Source organism: Homarus americanus, unplaced genomic scaffold, assembly GCF_018991925.1.
Source record: "Homarus americanus isolate GMGI-L3 unplaced genomic scaffold, GMGI_Hamer_2.0 scaffold40248, whole genome shotgun sequence".
Classification (NCBI taxonomy): domain Eukaryota; kingdom Metazoa; phylum Arthropoda; class Malacostraca; order Decapoda; family Nephropidae; genus Homarus; species Homarus americanus.
In genome coordinates, this window is record NW_024712526.1 from 10680922 (window position 1) to 10693421 (window position 12500).

The 12500-nt window shown below is 43.9% G+C and overlaps 2 protein-coding genes across 10 annotated transcripts in view; both read left to right on the forward strand.

Annotated features, from left to right (window-relative positions):
• LOC121862590 (apolipoprotein D-like) overlaps positions 1-5351 on the forward strand; it is a 10021-nt gene extending 4670 nt beyond the window's left edge. Inside the window, exons 1-6 of one of the 4 annotated variants that reach the window (XM_042360918.1) lie at positions 1538-1638; positions 2396-2530; positions 3635-3722; positions 3855-3971; positions 4295-4380; positions 4968-5351. In XM_042360918.1, coding sequence (XP_042216852.1) covers positions 2396-2530; positions 3635-3722; positions 3855-3971; positions 4295-4380; positions 4968-5114 — 573 coding nt within the window. In that variant the 5' untranslated portion in view covers positions 1538-1638 and the 3' untranslated portion in view covers positions 5115-5351. Of the gene's footprint in view, positions 1-1537; positions 1649-1692; positions 1738-2395; positions 2531-3634; positions 3723-3854; positions 3972-4294; positions 4381-4967 lie in introns of those variants that run through there. The other 3 variants (XM_042360926.1, XM_042360909.1, XM_042360906.1) reach the window with 3 other exon arrangements.
• A 3508-nt stretch (positions 5352-8859) lies between these two features.
• Positions 8860-12500, forward strand: part of LOC121862615 (proclotting enzyme-like) — a 10766-nt gene continuing 7125 nt past the window's right edge. Inside the window, exons 1-4 of one of the 6 annotated variants that reach the window (XM_042360941.1) lie at positions 8860-9031; positions 11305-11399; positions 11830-11859; positions 12193-12246. In XM_042360941.1, coding sequence (XP_042216875.1) covers positions 11306-11399; positions 11830-11859; positions 12193-12246 — 178 coding nt within the window. In that variant the 5' untranslated portion in view covers positions 8860-9031; position 11305. Of the gene's footprint in view, positions 9032-9423; positions 9535-11304; positions 11400-11829; positions 11860-12192; positions 12247-12500 lie in introns of those variants that run through there. The other 5 variants (XM_042360947.1, XM_042360969.1, XM_042360954.1 and 2 more) reach the window with 5 other exon arrangements.

Here is a 12500-nt window from a genome sequence, read left to right on the forward strand (position 1 = left end):
GTGGTTCAGTGTGACCTGTGCCCGGGTGGGCACAAGTCACTAATCTCCGTCAATAAATAATAATAAAAAGATAATAATAATAAAAATCCGTAAAAAACAAAAACATTGAATGCAGCCTAGATCTGCGGCTTTTATATATATATATAGACCTCACCCTCACCTCTCCTCTGTGATGATGAGCTTGGTTTGGGGCAATTTTTTAGCCTTAAGCGCCTGTGAGTATGACATCACAGGTCCTTTTATGGCCTCAACCACCTTAGGCTTCTCTTGTGGTGTAGTTATGGGAGCGGGGTTTTCTGGCACCGAACCGCGACTTCCACGTTTCCGTGGCATCCTCTGGGGCTTTGGTGGGAGCTGGGGTCCTTTTATGGCCTCAACCACCTTAGGCTCCTCTTGTGGTGTAGTTATGGGAGCGGGGTTTTCTGGCACAGAACGACTTCCCACGTTTCAGGGAATCCTCTGGGGCTTTGGTGGGAGCTGGGGTCCTTTTACGGCCTCAACCACCTGAGGCTTCTCTTGTGGTGTAGTTATGGGAGCGGGGTTTTCTGACACCGAACCACGATTTCCACGTTTCCGGGGAATCCTCTGGGGCTTTGGTGCGAGTTGGGGTCCTTTTATGGCCTCAACCACCTGAGGCTTCTCTTGTGGTGTAGTTATGGGAGCGGGGTTTTCTGACACCAACCAGCGATTTCCACGTTTCCGGGGAATCCTCTGGGGCTTTGGTGCGAGTTGGGGTCCTTTTATGGCCTCAACCACCTTAGGGCTTCTCTTGGGGTCCTCTCTGGTGTAGCTGTATGGGAGCGGGTGTTTTGGGAGCTGTCACAACCGAGCCACAGCGCGATTTCCATAAAAACTGTTATACCGAAGTACAATACAGACTTTGCTCACCGAGCTTCAGGACCTCATGAAAAAATATCGAGGTAAATACGATTTTGTGACATAAAACCAAATAATGTAGGTTGGAACAGTGTAGTGTAGTGTAGAGGAGTAGTGCCGTAGTGAAGATACAGTATATAGTGATAGTAACGAACATAGAGCTTATAGTAACTTTAGTGAGGTACAGTATATAGTGATAGTAACGAACATAGAGTTTATAGTAACAGTAGTGAACATTGTATATAGTAACAGTAGTGAACATTGTGTATAGTAACAGTAGTGAACATTGTGTATAGTAACAGTAGTGAACATTGTGTATAGTAACAGTAGTGAACTTGTGTATAGTAACAGTAGTGAACATTGTGTATAGTAACAGTAGTGAACATTGTGTACAGTAACAGGTGGCGGGAAACTCATGACCTTGTTACAGTGGGATGAGCTGAGAGAATAATAATAAGAACAACAACAACAACAAAAATAAACCAAGAACAAGAAGATCAAGAAGAAGAACAACAACAACTACCCCCCCTCCTCCCCCCCCCCCAAAGGAGTTACATAAAATCCAGATTACTGTGACGTCACGACTTGAGAAGCACGAACCCAAACACAGCTGACGTAAAGAACCCAACCTTACACAACCTTATTATTAGCCAGCTTATATAACCCATACGTCTAACTGATAAGCTGAAATGAGAGCTCTATATAGCGCCTTTGTCTGTACCTTAGTTTGTATTCCTCTGGTAAATACAGCGAAGACACGAGGTGGGTGGAGGTGAGAGTGTGTGTATGTAAAGGAGGGAGTGTCGGAGAGAGAGAGGGATTTAAGGCTCTCTCTCTCTCTCTCCTATGGCCAGGAAGAAGGTACAGAGAGAGCCTCACCTAACCTAACCAAGTACTTGGGTTTTTTGGCTAACAAAGTATTGGGGTCATACACAGGAGTGTTAGTTACAAGACTGGCGAGGTTATCCTAAAACTATATCTTGCGCTTGTGAGACCTCACTTGGATTACGCAGTTCAGTTATGGTCGCCGTACTGAGAAAGAATTCAGAGGAGAATGACAAGACTAATCCCGGGCATTAGGAACCTTGAGTCCAGAGACAGGTTAAAGCATCTTAATTTGCACTCCGAGAGACGTAGAGTGAGGGGCGATATGATAGAGGTGTATAAATGGAAGTCAGAGCTAAACAAAGGTGATATAACAAAGGTACTCAAACTATCCAACCAAGAGCGAACTCGTAGCAATGGTTTTAAATTAGACAAATTTAGATTTAGGCGTGAAATAGGTAAACATTGGTTTGGAAACAGAGTAGTGGATGAGTGGAACAAGTTACCAAACATCATCATTAACTCGAATACGCTGAATAGCTTCAAACATAGGCTGGACGGATATATGAGCGATAGGGGTTGGCCCGCTGCACTTTCCTCCATTGTTGTGTTCTTAATCAAATAAAAACCTAACCTGACCTGACCTGACCTAACCTAACCTAACCTAATCTAACCTGGCGTGTTATTGTTACAGATGCAGTCAGCAGTGTTGTTGTGTGTGGTGGCGGTGGTAGGAGGTGTTTCAGCCATGTCTGTGACCCCATTCGGCCATGTGTCTAAGGGCCTCTGTCCGAACATAACTAACAAGGAAGACTTTGACCCCGTCCCTGTAAGTATAACCCTGTCTGTCTGTCTGTCTGTCTTCATTTCTTATTCTCTCTCTCTCTCTCTCTCTCTCTCTCTCTCTCTCTCTCTCTCTCTCTCTCTCTCTCTCTCTCTTTTAGTAACATATTTATCACAGTTTATATCCTGAAATATTAACAGTTGGCTTAAGTTATATAACACTGGGCCTATAATATACTGTACTCTGAATATAGTGCATATATAATAATCCATATAGCTTTCCCTCCTGACACCTCCGCACACCTCCACACCTCTTCTGACACCTCCACATCCTTCCTGACACCTCCACACCCCTCCTGACACCTCCACACCCTCCTGACACCTCCACATCCTCTCCTCACACACCTCCCACCTCCCTCCCCACCTCCATCCCTCCCACAACCCCTCCCACACCTCTCCCACAGCACCTCCACCTCTCCTGAGCACCTCACATCCCCTCCTGGCTTACCTCCACCTCTCTGGCACCTCCCACACCTCTCCCACAAGCACCTCCACATCCCTTCCCTGACACCTCCCTTCCCTCCTGACACCTCATCCTTTCTGACACCACACCCCTTCTGGCTTAACTCCACATCCCTCCCTGCCTCCACACACACCCCTCCTGACACCTTCATCCCTCCTGACACCTCCACATCCCTCCTGATACCTCCACACCTCCTGACACCTTCACATCCGACACCTCCCACATCCCCTCCTGATACCTCCACATACCTCTGACACCTTCACATCCCCTCCCTGACACCTCCACACCCCTCCCCTGACACACATCCCTCCTGACACCTCCACATCCTTTCTGACACCCCCTTCTGACACCTCCACATCCCTCCTGATACCTCCACATACCTCCTGACACCTTCACATCCCTCCTCACACCTCCACACCCCTTCTGACACCTCTCCATCCCTCCTGATACCTCCACACACCTCCTGACACCTTCACATCCCTCCTGACACCTCCACATCCCTCCTGACGCCTCCACATCCCTCCTGATACCTCCACACACCTCCTGACACCTTCACATCCCTCCTGACACCTCCACATCCCTCCCCACACCTCCACATCCCCCCTAACACCTCTCCATCTTCCACAGTACCTCGGCAGATGGTATGAGATGGAAAGATTCTTTATGATATGGGAAAATCACATGGACTGCGTCAACGCCATCTACAATGACCTTGGTGAGTCTCTGTCTGTCTGTCTGTCTGCCTGTCTGTCTGTCTGTGTGCGTGAATGTCTGTAACTCCAACGTATAAATTCCCATAAAAAAAGTTAAGTTACCATTAACACTGGTTTCGAACTGTTGCTCTCAGGTGAAGGTGAGGTTGAGGTCCACAATACAGCCAGGACACAGGGCGGCGCCTTTACGGATATCATTGGTAGTGCTGAGGTGACTGAACCGGGTGTACTACTGGTTCACTTCCCAGGTCGTGAGTATTATGCCTCATCTCTCTTCCACTAGTTTTCTCCGAGGACATCAAAGGGACTCTGTAAACACAAATATCAAGGGACTCTGTAAACACAAATATCAAGGGACTCTGTAAACACAAATTTCAAGGGACTCTGTAAACACAAACATTAAGGGACTCTGTAAACACAAACACCAAGGGACTCTGTAAACACAACTGCATTATACCCTAAAAAATGCCTTTAAACTTCCTTATTTTCCAAGACAATATTAAAGATACTAACATTACTTTTGATCTTATTTTACCTTTCTGTGACCCCTCTGTGACCTCTGTCCTACCCACAGACGTCGCGGCGAAATACCATGTACTGGATACTGACTACGAAACCTTCACTGCTGTGTACAACTGTGTCCAGGAAGCCAATCTGAAGGTAAGTTGGTGTACTGGGTGGGCACTATGCTACTGGGGTCATAATGGGGTGGGTACTATAGCTACTGGGGTCATAGTGGGGTGGGCACTATAGCTACTGGGGTCATAATGATTTGGGTACTATAGCTACTGGGGTCATAGTGGGGTGGGCACTATGTCTACTGGGGTCATAATGGGGGTCATAATGGGCACTATAGCTACTGGGGTCATAATGGGTGGGCACTATAGCTACTGGGGTCATAATGGGTGGGTACTATAGCTACTGGGGTCATAATGGGGTGGGTACTATAGCTACTGGGGTCATAATGGGTGGGTACTATAGCTACTGGGGTCATACACACTATCTTATTAACGCACTCTATCATTCTCTCACGCACTTTCTCATTCTTTTTCTTTCTTTTTCTCTGTCTCTTGTTTGTGTAAGTCATTTTTTTTCTTCTCTGTCTTTTTCATTCTTTATCTTTCATTGTCTATCTGTCTCTCTAATTCTTTCCCTATCTCTCACATAATCTAACTCACATCCTCTCTCTCTCTCTCTCTCTCTCTCTCTCTCTCTCATTCTCTCACTTCTCTCACTCTCTCACACAGTTCGAGTACGCTTGGATCCTCTCTCGGTCGATGACGATGGATGAGGCCACGTTGGAAACAGCTCGCCAGGTCTTCATTTCCAACAATATCGACATTAATTTCTTCAGTACCACTTACCAAGGTGATGACTGCCCTTACTTACCCTAAGAACGCCACCAGTCATTCAACCACTCAGTCAACCAGTCAAACAGTCTGTTACCATCCAGTTGTCTTAGGAGATTGAGAGAGTAATTGACCTCCCTGTGTATGAGTAAATTTGATATCCCTATTTAACTCTATTATGCCTTTGAAATTAATCATATATAGTGATAATTAATCTCTATGTCATGTACTTACCTTATGTACTTATTCAATTCGTTAAATGATAATAAAGTGTTACCAAAAGTAAGAGGTATTGGATCACCTAAAGAGTTTTTACCAGAGTTTATTTCACCTGAAGAATCCCCCCTCCTCCCCCCCCTCACCCAATCGAGGGATTAAACTATCATCCGAAAGGTGTTATTAATCCCTAATACTGTTAAACATCACCAAACATCATCCTCAAAGTGGTTAAATATCACTAAACATCACCCTCAAAGTGGTTAAACATCACCAAACATCATCCTCAAAGTGGTTAAACATCACTAAACATCATCCTCAAAGAGTTAAACATCACTAAACATCATCCTCAAAGAGTTAAACATCACTAAACATAATCCTCAAAGAGTTAAACATCACCAAACATAATCCTCAAAGTGGTTAAATATCACTAAACATCATCCTCAAAGAGTTAAACATCACTAAACATCATCCTCAAAGAGTTAAACATCACCAAACATAATCCTCAAAGAGTTAAACATCACTAAACATCATCCTCAAACAAAGACACGAACCAAACTAATCAATTCAAACTGTCTTGATCTCTTCCCGCGAGACAACGAGATATTTCCACAACGGCAATTACCACGAGGACAAAAAGTCTGATTTAATTACTTTTATATAATACGGGTAAGGTGTATCCTGGTGGCCTCGTCTCAGCAGGTACCAGGTAGGAAGTAGGATGCTCATTACTGAAACCAAACACCTGATATTTACCTGCTGCTTGCTGTTTATCTTGTTGTTGTTTGTAGTAGTAGCATGAATTATCACACACACACACACACACACACACACACACACACACACACACACACACACATAAAAGATAATCATACCCGTTGCCTCAGGTAGGGTTAGGGAGAGGAGGGAGGGCGTAGAGGAGGGAAGGAGGGATGAAAAGAAGATAAGGAAAGGTAAGATATAGAGAAGAGGGAGGGAAGGGGGAGAAGAGGGAGAGGGGGAAGGGAAAAGGAGGAGGTGGGAAAAGTAGAGAAGATAGGAGGTAGAGAGAGAGAGAGAGAGAAGAGGGGGGGTGAAGCAGCCAAACAAGAGAGTAAACAAATAAACAAAAACTAACATCCGGTAAATAACAACAACAACAACAAGCAAAAAGGCGCCAAATAACTATAGCTGATGAAGTAGAGTTTAAGGGTCTCTCTCTCTCTCTCTCTCTCTCTCTCTCTCTCTCTCTCTAGGGGTAGCAGCAGGTAAGGTGACATATACCATACACCTGTACAGCTTCGGGGCGAGAAGGTCACCATAGCCTTTATACAGTGGTGGTGGCCTGTAACTCCTCACCATGATACAGGTTAGGTGGCCTGTAGGAGTATGGGACACGACCTGTAATAACGCTATTTGATGTGACCTGCATTATTGTTGTTGTTGTTGTTTTTATTTATTATTATTACTCACATATATGATAATAAATTATAAGAAATAAATAGACGAAGGGCAGAGTTAAATTAAACCAGAGAGAGAGAGAGAGAGAGAGAGAGAGAGAGAGAGAGAGAGAGAGAGAGAGAGAGAGAGAAGGATTAAAATTATTGTAGTTAAAGCAGTAAGCGCTCCAGGCAGTGGGGATTTACCTCACCTGGCCTCTCTCTCTCTCTCTCTCTCTCTCTCTCTCTCTCTCTCTCTCTCTCTACTCCTAGATTTCTATTGTCTGTCTTTGAGGACTAATTTGAAGAAACACGTAACATATATTAAACACAGACCTTATACTGTAACACACACACACACACACACACACACACACACACACACACACACACACACACGAAACAACTTTTTTGTGGGGATTCTTTTTTTGTAAATTGTGAAGAAACTAGTTTGTCAAGGTTGAGGGGCGTTGTACTCTTCTGCGTCTGTTACTACAGGCACCACTACGACCACCACTACGACCACCACTACGACCACCACTACGACCAGTACTACGACCACCACTACGACCGTACTGACCACTACTACCACCACCCTACGACCACCACTACGACCACTACTACTACCACAACTACGACAGTACTACGACCAGTACTACGACCACCACTACGAGCCAGTACTACGACCACTACTACTACCACCACTACGACCACCACTACGACCACCGACCGCTATCACTACCACTAGACACCATGCAGTGCCCAATGAGGGAAGAGGGGCAGATGGGGAGGGAGGGAGAATGGAAGAGGAAGGAGAGGGGAGAAGAGATGGAAGAGGAAGAAAGAGGATGGGGAGGGGAGGAAGGGGTCAAGTTATTTGTACTGAAAGCTGTGGGGGAGTGAGTGGGTGTAGGGAGGAGTGGGTGGGTAAGTGGGCAGGGCAGGTGGGTGGGTGAGTAGGAAGTCGAGTGGGCGGGACATGAATGAGAGGGTGAGTGGGTGGAGCAGGAGTGGGTGGGGCAGGAGTGGGCGAGGTAGGAGTGGGTGGGTGAGTGGGCGAGGTAGGAAGGGGTGGGTGAGTGGGCGAGGTAGGAGTGGGTGGGTGAGTGGGCGAGGTAGGAGTGGGTGGGTGAGTGGGCGGAAAATACCTGGTTATTACGTCATCAACACTGCCTGAGAGTGGGGAAAGAGGACCAATCAAGAGACTGCAATAAAAAAAACCTTGACCAATCACAGACCAGGATACTAATACCAGCCAATAAGAAACAATGTATCAGATCGCATTGGTGACAAATCCCTTACTATAATTATCCAATGACTATAAATTAACCCATATATAAAGTAACCTTATAATATAAACAATATGTATGTTAAATCAATAAATCTAAATGAATATAAATACGTGAGAGATAATTAACGAAAATATCTAAAAATTAGTTCTGAATTAACTTTATATTCAGGATGGCTATATGACAACACCGAGACAGTTGCCACGTACCAAAATAAACACGATTTTTTTTTCTGGCTTTATATAAACATTTATCTGGAGGTAAAAACATTCTCAGAGTTCCCAACGCCAAAATTTTCCTCGGAAACGACAACAAAGCCGCTAAATAAGGCATTGATGTTTCAGATGTTGGCTTAAATGGCGTCAAAACTGTTCTCGTCTACAGATCCAAGGATGTTTGAAAAGCTAGATCGATGTGTGTGTGTGTGTGTGTTTGTGTTTGTGTGTGTGTGTGTGTGTGTGTGTTCGTGGATATTATTGAATGAATACACACACACACACACACAACAACAATTTACCTTTAATATGTAAAAAACACACACACTATTCTTTGTTTATACTCCCACAAACAAATAAAAACCTGTTTACCTGAACGTCTCTCGCTAAAACCAAATGTCATCTTCTTTAATCATAGTGGGCTGGGAGTGGGGGTGTGGGGGGTAGTTTGTGGTGTGTGGGGGGAGTTAGGATGGGGGTGTGGGGAGAGGATGGACGAAGGAGAGGAGGAGGAGGAGGGGGGGGAGGGGATGTTGGGGGGGCCGAAGGAGAGAAGTGGGGGCAGGAGGAGGGACTGAGAGAGAAGGGGGAGGGATCAGGAAGCGAAGGAGGAAGATGAGGAGGGAGGTAACCAGTCAGGTAACTCAGGTATATAAATAGTTGCCGTGTATGTGTGTTGACCAAGTCTCCTCCACGTCTCAGTCAAGTGTACACGCTCACTACTAAATACACTTCTTACTGTGTCTAGGTGTATCTCAACCAGGGAGTGTAGCAAGATCAACACCCCCCCTATCTCTCTCCCTCCCTCTTCTGTCTTCTAAAAGGTGTGTTGGTGATTTAATCTGTGTATATATTGTGTTTTAGTAATTAATGTTTAAGTTGTGTTCAGTCACTCATTTGATTATTATGGTCGTGGAATTTTGTATAATGATGAAAAAGTACCACGAACATGAAATCTCGATTGAATGTTTATCTTTTCATTTAATTATTTTAAAAGGTAAATGGAGTCAATTGACTTAACCTAACTTAACCAAAATTGATAAGTTAGATTAGTTTAGGCTCGTGGTGATTGAAAAGACAAATAAATAGAAACAATGAATAGTGCAGTGGATTCCGTTCGTGGTACTTTTTTCAACAGTGTACTATGTTTTCTTTGTCTTTCTAAGTGCAACATTAGACAGAAATCCAAGACCATGTTTATATAAAGGTGTTGACCAATGTTGAGGTGTTGTCCTGTCTAAATGGACGGACAAGGAAGAGATTAGAGAACTCCCTGTTTAATCCATCACCTTATAGCGTCTCTCTCGTGTTGCCTGTCTAACATAATGTAAGAATTGTCATTGACGGGCTCTGTATTGAAGGAAAATATGGACAGATAGCTACCCGTCTCCTTACCGTCCAAGGGAGTACACATAACTCTTCACTTGTGCCTTTTGATGTTTGTGTTTGAGGGGAGAGAGAGAGAGAGAGAGAGATGGGGAGACAGATGGCTACCCAGCTGTCTACCTCCTGTCTATTAATAAACGCAGTATCCAAGCAGCAGCTGTCTAGTTGTGCTGTTCCTTATGTAGTTCTCTGTCTGTCTATATATCTATCTATTTGGTCACCGTCTGTACAGCCTGTCATATCCCCAGTTCAATAGACAGTTGAACCACCTGTCATATCACGAAGACAGTCATAATATGTAGTACAAGGTTGACAGGAATGACTCAGTGTTTTTACATTAGTGGTGGTGGTGGTGGTAATTGTGGTGGTGGTGGTGGTAATTGTGGTGGTGGTGGTGGTAATACAAAAATGTAATAATAACAACAACAATTCTATATAACATAAACCAGATGTATAACATAAACCGTAATTAAAACCATAAAAAACCCTATTTAAAACCGTATCATCAGTAACATAAACCTGTTCTATAAAATCAACAAGGAGATGTTTTACAACCTACAAATTTCGCGGCCAAAAACGTGTATAAACTGACCAGAATTTTGGGGGGTGAGAAAGATAATTTGACGCGGCCGCAATGCCCTTGGACACTACATAGAGGAGACTTTGCCATTCCTTCCATGTACACCTTCCACCCCACCCACCCACCCACCCACCCACCCACCCCACCCCACCCATCCTCTGCCAAACCCTCCACACACACACATACCTCCCACACCCCTTCCACGTACCACTTTCCCCCACACCCCTACCTTTCCCCACCCCTTTCTCTCTCGTCTCCCCCTTTCCCCCACCCCCACACCCTTTTCTCCTCGTCTCCCCCCCTTTCCCCCACACCCCTACCTCCTCCTCTCCCCACGCCCCTCAATGCCTTGGGGATATTTTTCATAACCTCAGCATGACTCGGGAAATAAAATAATTACCTCTCCTCACAGTCGTCGCTTTAAAGCTCAAGTTGTCGTTCCCAAGCACAACAACAACAACAACACCTTAAACACACGCACACACAAAAAACAAAATCCACACAGCAATAGAAATCCAATACGAATATCCACACAGAGAAAAACACACACACACACACACACAAACACACTAACCACACCAGAACATCATGCTAAGTAAGAGTTTGTGTTGACGATAAGGGTAGTATTTTTAATCACAACAAGACCTCAGAAATTTACCAAGATTCATAGCTTAAAAACACAAACAAAAACATTAATTCTGTAATGGTTTTAAGTCTTATTTACATCTCCTCTCTGAATTAAACTCATAGAGAAGAAATATGACGTCATTTTTTGTTTACTAAGGCTGTTCGTCGAGATTGGTGGCGTTTTTGTATCCGGATTTAAGGTTTGTGAAGTTTGTTGTAGTAAGCGTCTTGAGGATCCAGTTTGATTTTATGTAACTATTTTATACCTACAGGTTTCAGTCTCTTGGATTTCCCCTTTTATTGCTTGTGTGACCAGCTTGTTGTTGTTGTTGTTTGTGTGAGTGTGTGCGATGGCCTCTCTCTCTCTCTCTCTCACTCTCCCTCCTACCCCCTTATCACCTCTCTCTCTCTCTCTCTCTCTCTCTCTCTCCCTCCTACCCCCTCCCCCCTCCCTCCCAGCCCATTACCACACCCCCCTAACACACACACACATCTTCACTACAGGATGAGGACCTTGCTGCTGGTGGCGATGACGGTGGCGGTGGTGGTGGCAGGCGGGGAAGTCCAGGAAGAGAGCCACTCAAGATACAAGCGGCAGTGTAAGTTATTAAGTGTGTGTGTGTGTGTGTGTGTGTGTGTGTGTGTAAGTGTGTGTGTGTGTGTGTGTGTGTGTGTGTAAGTGTGTGTGTGTATGTAAAGTATGTGTGTGTAAGTGTGTGTGTGTGTGTGTGTGTGTGTGTAAGTGTGTGTGTGTGTGTAATTCCTGTTTTTGTTTAAGTGTTTGTGTAAGATTTTATGAGTGTGTAAGTATGTAAGTATCTGTATTATTAAGTACCTGTGTAAGTGTCTAAAAAAAGTATATATTTAACTCTATAACAGTGTTTAAGTGCTTGTGTAAGTGTGTATGTATAAAATATCACTGTACATATATATTGGTGTACACATATAACAGTGTACAGTACATATGTAAGAGTGTGTACAGTTGTACACATGTAACATAATACTAACCCGTGTACGTTTCTCTAACAGCAGGAAGACGCCAGAACTTCGGCTCTCACGGTAAGAATTTCCTTGATCTACTTAAGTAAGGTTAGGTTACTGGTAAATTAGTTTGGGTTAGGTTAGGTTACTTTAATTTCTATTCATTTAGGTTCACGAGAAATGGTAATAATTGCAAATGTTATTTTCTCAAATGTTTATATTAATGTCATTGTTAATATCACTTTTTTTTTTACTTTTAATGACATTTTATTGTTAGTTTTAAAATGTTAAAATCAACCACGAAAGAGGAAATAGAAGAAAATAGATGATAAAATAAGGGAATAATAGACATAGGTAATAAACAGGTGTAAATGACAGGTGTTCATTAATTACTCCACCCCCCACCCACAGGTAGGCCGGGTCGCGGTCGACCATTTGGCTCTAGCCCCCAGAAGTTCGTCAGAGGTGAGTGTCTGTCTGTCTGCGTCTTCCTCTGCTGTCTGTCTGTGTGTCTGTCATTCTATCTGGTATTTCTGTTTCTCTTTCCTTCTGTCTGTCTGTCTGTCACTCTCCCTATGTCTTCTGTCTGTCTGTCCTTATTTCTGTCTATCTATCATTCTCTCTGACTTTATTTACCTGTCTATTTTATCTCTCAGACTCAGGTAAAAGTTAAGGTTATGTCATTATTGTAATATTATCAATAACATGGCTGTAATGCG